This window comes from Galleria mellonella, unplaced genomic scaffold (genome assembly GCF_026898425.1).
Source record: "Galleria mellonella isolate WM207_F2 unplaced genomic scaffold, CSIRO_AGI_GalMel_v1 utg28, whole genome shotgun sequence".
NCBI lineage: Eukaryota > Metazoa > Arthropoda > Insecta > Lepidoptera > Pyralidae > Galleria > Galleria mellonella.
The window spans coordinates 823,898-831,740 of NW_026442064.1; the positions used below are offsets into that span (position 1 = coordinate 823,898).

Here is a 7,843-nt window from a genome sequence, read left to right on the forward strand (position 1 = left end):
TTTTCCCCCTCCAATGTAAGAAGTGACTACCAAAACAAAGCATAATACATATGAGCTAGTACAGCTCACCTGCCCATCATAGTAACAGTGGACTAGAATTTTCCTCAATGAGTAAAGTTTGTACAAGGACGTTACAGTGTAAATGTATTTATTCTATGAAGCCCATGATGTTATTTATGTCATTTCGTGTTAAATTTCAACAGAGAAATGTAGCAGCTTATTTGTTATTGGCAAACGAACATACAGCTCACCACATGGTAAGTGACTATCAGCCCTCATGATCACCCGCAACAACAGAGGCATTGTAGTTGTGCTGTCGGCTTTTTAAAAAGAAATATGCCCTTTTCTTGAAGGTTATATATACACAATTCGTACCACCTTATTAATGTACATCACCTACTTAATTGATTAAGCAGCAAGAGCGACAAACAATAAACTCTTTATTGCTAAATCAAGTCCGCTTCATCCAAGATAATGTAAGAGAACACTTCAAATCGTCCCTAAGATTTGGCGTTGAGACAATAGCTGCAAAATGAGGGCGCCCATAAACACAAATGTTCACGACACCATAGCAATTTGGCTACAGAATTGTGGGCAAAGTTTTAAAGAAGCTTCCATCTTCCGGGACGAAATCACTTAAAACTTGACCCCGGGTACCGAGAGGTGTATTTTATATTTAAATTCATATCATCTATTATGCAAATAAGATATAAAATGAGGTATTTCTTGGGGTCGCATTAGATTTAATGTTAGTAAAAATGAAACACAAGAAAAAATGTCAACAAACGTAGGTTTCTGCACGATCAAATATCTACATATATATATATATATATATATATATATATATATATATATATATATATATATATATATATATATATATATATATATATATATATATATATATATATATATATATATATATATATATATATATATATATATATATATATATATATATATATATATATATATATATATATATATATATATATATATATATATATATATATATATATATATATATATATATATATATATATATATATATATATATATATATATATATATATATATATATATATATATATATATATATATATATATATATATATATATATATATATATATATATATATATATATATATATATATATATATATATATATATATATATATATATATATATATATATATATATATATATATATACGAGGTTTGTCCGGAAAGTACGTATAAAAGTTTTTTAAAAATTTTATTTTACAATTATTCAGGTAAATCAATTTTATCCCCTTCAAAGTACTCCCCCTGTGACATAATGCACTTGTGCCAACGCCGTTTCCACTGTGAGAAGGCTCCTTGAAAGTCCTCTGGTTGTAGGTTTCTCAGCTGCCCCGTCGTAGCTTTTTTTATCTCATTTATGTCCCCCAAATGCCGCCCCCGAAGTACCAATTTGGTTTTTGGGAACAAGAAGAAGTCACACGGGGCCAAATCCGGCGAATAGGGGGGGTGTTCGGTCACCGTAATGGAATTTTTACTCAAAAACTCACGGACAACAAGAGAGGTGTGGGCAGGGGCATTGTCGTGGTGAAGAATCCAACGCCCCTCTCGCGCCAATTCTGGACGAACTCGTGCCACACGAGCTTTGAGGCGTCTGAGCACATCGACGTAGAATTTTCCATCAACTGTCTGGCCTGGAGGGACGAATTCTTGATGGACAATCCCCCGAACATCGAACTCTTTCTCGGCCCTCTCTGAATCTTTTTAGCCACTTGTGGACGGTTGGTTCCTTCACAGCATCATCCCCATAAACTGTTCTGAGATCGGCAAAAATTTCACGGCCATTCTTGCCGAGTTTCGAGAGAAACTTGATTACGACGCGCTGCTCTTCAACGGAAGCGGGCTCCATGCCGACGGGGTTTCGTTAAGAGGTAACTTCACAGATGGCGTGACAAGCCAGTTCGCACCGCACGGCGGTCAGACCAGAACTGAAGCATTGTTAGGGACATAAGGAAGGGGTCCTGCGCTTACCTGGCCTCCCCACTCCTCTTTCTCGCATTCCAGAACACTTTTATACGAACTTTCCGGACAGACCTCGTATATATATATATATATATATATATATATATATATATATATATATATATATATATATATATATAGCAGTTTAGTTATGACAATACGAAAATGCGACCAGTATGAGTGTAAACTGTAACGATTCTAAAAAGTATTAATAAAATTGTTTTTGAATTTGAGAAGACATTCTACAAATATACACCAGAGGGAGATTTTGTACAAAAGTCGATTGCTTGGGCACCTCTGCCCCATTCGTGTTTCAACCGTGAAGCAGCTGTGTTTGCATGGCTGTGTTTCGGTTTGAAGGGTGGGATATGGCGTGAATTTACTGGGTACAGAGAAATAACACCTGAGTCCTCAGGAATGGCAACGCATGCGGGGTATCATGGGCGAAACAGTACACTCTGTTATGTCCATGGTACTGCTCATGTCTATAGGCGACGGTTACCACTCTCCATCAGGTGGGCCGTCAGCTTGTTTGCCATTCTAAGTTGTATAAAAAAATATATATAGTCAGATCACCATTTTTTTAGGAATACACTGTTCATATATTGTGGAGACTGATTAGATTATTGTTATAATATTACTTTATTTATCAAAGTACCTTATTTTTATTATTAGGACCCTGCCAGTTGGCGAGGCTCGTGCTGAAAATCAGCGCTGTAGCGTCCCTGGCCTTACACCGTAATGCTGAGCACGGACCTCATTTGACAAATAATGCGACGCACGCACACAGCCATTCCAGCTGAAACTGCTGTAATAAGCATTTTTGTTTGCTATGTATTTAGTTTTGTTTTTTTTTATTATAACTTTTTTAACCCTTGTGTAGGTGCTGTCGTATATTTTGTAAAATAAAGTTTAGTTACTACTGTAACATGAACTAACTATAAATTTAAACCCAACCATATAACAATATTCAATATATATATATATATATATATATATATATATATATATATATATATAATATATATATATATATATATATATATATATATATATATATATATATATATATATATATATATATATATATATATATATATATATATATATATAATTTATTTACAGAAAGGTAACAGATTACAAAATAATACATTAGTAAATTAAATATTACATAAAACAGCATTAAATTTGCACTCCAATAACTGCTATGCATAACATTTAATATTAGAAACATTAAAATAAATAACGGCTATAGATTTAAAGTAACAAATTGGCAGCCTTAATGTAACATTGCAAGGATTGTTGGAAGATATCAAGCTCCTTGCATACATTGTTATATTTTCTACACATGCGGACAATTGGATTGTGATACGATACATATATGATTTAAAAGTGTCTAAGGAGTAATGAAGTAACAGAAATAACTGTAATCACACAAATTTAATACAATAATTCTGCGGTTGTTCAGCGGGATTAAGCTTGTTCAGTCAAGTAATCCTCAGCAAACATACTAATTGGTGGTAAACAGTATTGTTTGCGAAAGCAATACGTACGACAACTATAAAGAGAATTACTTTTGCCTCTCTCACGTAGCTATTACATATGTTTACGTTCACAAATAAATACAAAATTATAATTTATTTTCGACACATAATTTCCAAATGTACTATATTAAACTACTATATTATTAGAACTATTGAGGACAGAAGGGGAAAAATGTTGGGACACTTGATACGACACGACGAACTTATGAACATTGTAATAGAAGGAAGGAGGGGGAGAGGGAGACCGAGACATAGTTACATCAGGCAGATCAAGGAAGGAGTTGGTGTCGTGTCCTATCAAAAGGTGAAGAGACTCGCTGAAAATCGTAGTGAGTGGCAAAAGCTCCACCGACAAGAGCGCAGCTCTTAAATAGGATAGATAGATTGACTATATTAAAATTAATAGCATTTTTTTAATGGATGATAATGGAATGGTAACCCCCGCCTGCGATAACGGTATACACCGGCGGGGCACCAGTGAGTGATGATAAATGAAAATGAAAAAGCAGGTAAGTTAGCTCATTGTGAGAAATACACCTGGAATTTAGCACGACGGTCTCCAGGGGGGACCACGTGGAGGTCGACCTGATTGGGTATATTGCTAGCAATGGGACTGGTAGTCCGCATTACTTACTCCCAATTAATAGCATTATTATAGGGTATGTTCGCAGAGAACAGGGTTAATGACTTCTTTGTTATTTTACGTAAATGTAAAGCAAAATTTCATGAAAGATTAATGTAAACAAGTAATCCTATTGTTAAGACAGTATTCCAACTACGTACTTGAGGACTAAGGAAATTATAAAAAAATGATTTTAATCGGTACTTTATTAATAAATGTATAATTTAATAATATAAGTTTGATAGTTTAAAAAAAATGGTTACTGGAAAGCAATTTCTATTCAATAAATGACTTTTTAAAAAATGAAATGTATGTATGTAAATGTGTAATTCAGTTGTATTGTATGACATTTGTTATGTTTTTGACTTGTTGTGTATTTGTTTTTGTTTAGTTCTGCTACCTTTGGTATGTGTGCGGCTGCCAATATTTATGGATTGACTCCTACTAGGCTATTAATATACGTAAGCCACTAAATTGTAATACTAAATTTGCATGTCTTCAGATAAGGCGAAATGTGTAGATCTATTATATTTAAGACAGTAATATTTATTTGTACATACAAACATACATATCTGTCACGCCTGTCTCCCATTAGGGTAGGCAGAAACAATGCAACGCCAAATGCTTCGATTCAAACAACAATTTATTTGTATTATATCATAATGTAAAAATTTTAATTAATTAAAAAGAAATTATTGTATTATCGCAATGACATGAAATAAAAAGATTTATTTATTATTATTATTATTATTATATCCGCCGTGAAGTGTCCACTGCTGTGGCATAAAAGCATACGGCCCACCTGATAGTAGGCGGTTACAATAGTCTATGAACACTAGCAAGACTAGGGGCGTTACGCGCTCTTCGCCGACCTTGACGAAACTTCTTTATCCGTTTTAAGGTGATATTTTAAGAGGGACGCTGCTGCCCGTCCCTCGATCATTAAGCTCTCTTAGTCGCCTCTTACGGCACCCACGGGAAAGGAAGGGATTGCTCATTCTATGCTGGGACCACACGGCAATAGTATTATACTAATATTATATATAAAAGTCATATAATTTGCTATTCTTGTTTATGAGTGTTTTAGAAAAAGAAGGAAAAAATAAATATAAATTACATCTTATATATAAAATTCTCGTACCACGGTGTTTGTTACCAAATTCCTCCGAAACGGCTTTACCGATTTTCATGAAATTTTGTGTGCATATTGGGTAGGTCTGAGAATCGGCCAACATCTATTTTTCATACCCGTCAATGATAAGGGTGACCCACCTTAAAATATTTTTTTTTTATTTTTTTGACAATTTTTTTTATTTTTATTTTATTATAATTTAGCATTGAAAAATACATACAACTTTAAATTTTCATCGTTTTACGGTCAACCCCTGTATTTTAATTGCGATTTTTATATTTCGCAATAAGTGGTAAAACAACGTTTACGGGGTCAGCTAGTAAATGTATATATATAAATTTGTATGTATAATAATTGAATTACACATATAGGTACATTGACGTGGATAGAGCAGGTTCGGTTCTCTGTTTAATTTTGTTATTGTTATTCCTAAATATTTCTTTTATTGTAACAGGTAATAAGAACTTGTTCTTAGAATAAGAAAATAAATTTGACAGTAGCTGTCATAAAACGTTTATCTGCACATCAATTGGACCTGTTAATAATTTTATTATGTTTAGAAATATTTTCCCATCGGTATCCAAAGTCCTTAAGGCTAGCGTAAGGCACTGCTGGGCTAACTGCACACCTGTGGATTTGCCATCAAATACTCAGCTATGTATATTGCCCAATGGCGTGAGAGTGGCCACCGAGCAAACAAATTCATCGTTAGCTTCCATCTCACTTTACATCGAAGCCGGCCCAAGATTTGAAACGGCCTGTAACAATGGTATTACTCACTTTATAGAGCATATGGCATACAAAGGGTTTAATTCCATGACAAAATGTCAACTGCAGGAATCACTTCTGTTAATGGGCGCAAAGTTGGGTGCTCATACTACTAGAGAAATACAAATATTCTCTGCTAAGTGCCTTGTTGAGAATGCCGGGGATATCATACATATCTTGTCAAATGTGATCACCGATTTAGCACTGTTAGAAGAGGAAATAGAGGCTGAGAGGTACAATATTTGTTTAGAGATGGTGGATGCAGATAACGATCCGAAACAAGTCGTATTTGATTACTTACATCAAACTGCTTTCCAAGGCACTCCCTTGTCGCAGCGCGTCATCGGACCCACGAGGAACATACAACGGTTTGACAGACATTTCACTGCGACATTCTTGAGCCAACATTATCAACCTTACAAGCTAGCTCTGGTGAGTTCAGGTTGTTTAGATCACAGTCAGATGGTCGATTTTGCATTAGCAAGATTCGGACATATGGTTAGCCATTCAGCTTACGAGTCAGATGAGGGGCCTTGTCGTTTCACTGGCTCTCAAGTCATTTATCGGGATGATTCCATGCCCTTTGCTCACGTCGCCATAGCTGTGGAAGCTCCCGGGTACAACAGTCCTGAATATTTGACGCTGCTAGCGGCAAGTTATGTCGTAGGATCGTGGAACAAAGGTCAAGGAGGCGGCATAAATAACGCGTCGCCTTTGGCGCAAGCCGCAGCTACCGGTAATCTCTGCGAAAGCTTTGAGTCATTTTATATTGCTTACCGAGATATTGGTCTGTGGGGATGTTACTTTGTATGTGACCGAATGAAACTGGAGGACATGATTTATAACATTCAGAACACTTGGATGAACTTATGTATTTCAACTCAATTTTTTGATGCCAAAAGAGGATCGAGGCTAGCGCATTTGGAGATAGCGAAAGCTGTAACGGGCAGTATTAATTCTTGTCATGATCTCGGTATTCAGACAATGTACCGGTGTGGTAGGAAGTCTATACAAGATATTGCTTATGATTTATCGACAATAAACCAGCAGAATGTAAAAGAAACTGTCGAAAGATATATTTATGATAGATGTCCCGCCGTTGTCGCAGTGGGGCCCACTGAGAATCTACCAGACTATACGAGAATCAGGGCTGGTATGTATTGGCTTAGATTATAATTTTGGAATTATTTTTGTATTGATTTCAAAATAAAAGTTTTAAAAAACTTTGTAAGATGGTATTAATAAAACATGCTCTAGACACGAATTCAGTTTTACAATAATAAATATGTTGACCTTCAACTTGCATTTGATTTGTAAAGATATAGGTTCTTGGGATAGCGTCATAAATTCGTGATTTGGAAGTGGTATCTTTTATGAGAATCCGACAACTCCGTAAGATTCGAACCTAAATTCCAATAAAGTGAAATGCATGTTTTAATCCTCAGCATCGGCGCCCGTGAATATTGTGGGAGTTATTGAGCTCCAGGGAGATCTGGCGGAGGCACATTTATTAAAGTATCTAATAAAGTGGTTCCGCGCATTGTGGAGCGTGTGCGACCGTGCACCAGTACTTTCCGAATTGAGCTTTATCACAATGGATTAAAGATGGAATACTTTCGCGATGTTCCCGATAAAGCTGTTGTAATCCAAATTGGTAGTAACAATAACGTTATTAGGAGTAACCGCTTCTGTCTGCTTTCTGTACGCATTCAGTTTGTTTTTGCCGAATTTCAGCAATTGCTAAGATAACATTGG

At 35.2% G+C, this 7,843-nt stretch overlaps 1 protein-coding gene across 1 annotated transcript; it reads left to right on the forward strand.

The window, feature by feature from the left end:
- Positions 1–5,837: 5,837 nt before the first annotated feature.
- LOC113517838 (cytochrome b-c1 complex subunit 1, mitochondrial-like) lies at positions 5,838–7,329 on the forward strand. The gene has a single exon (XM_031911609.2). The coding sequence runs from the start codon at positions 5,873–5,875 to the stop codon at positions 7,262–7,264; it is 1,392 nt and encodes a 463-aa protein (XP_031767469.2). The 5' UTR covers positions 5,838–5,872; the 3' UTR covers positions 7,265–7,329.
- Positions 7,330–7,843: the final 514 nt, after the last annotated feature.

Bases quoted from the DNA above. Each gene is read 5' to 3' on its own strand.
- LOC113517838 (XM_031911609.2), top strand. From the start codon at position 5,873: ATGTTTAGAAATATTTTCCCATCGGTATCCAAAGTCCTTAAGGCTAGC.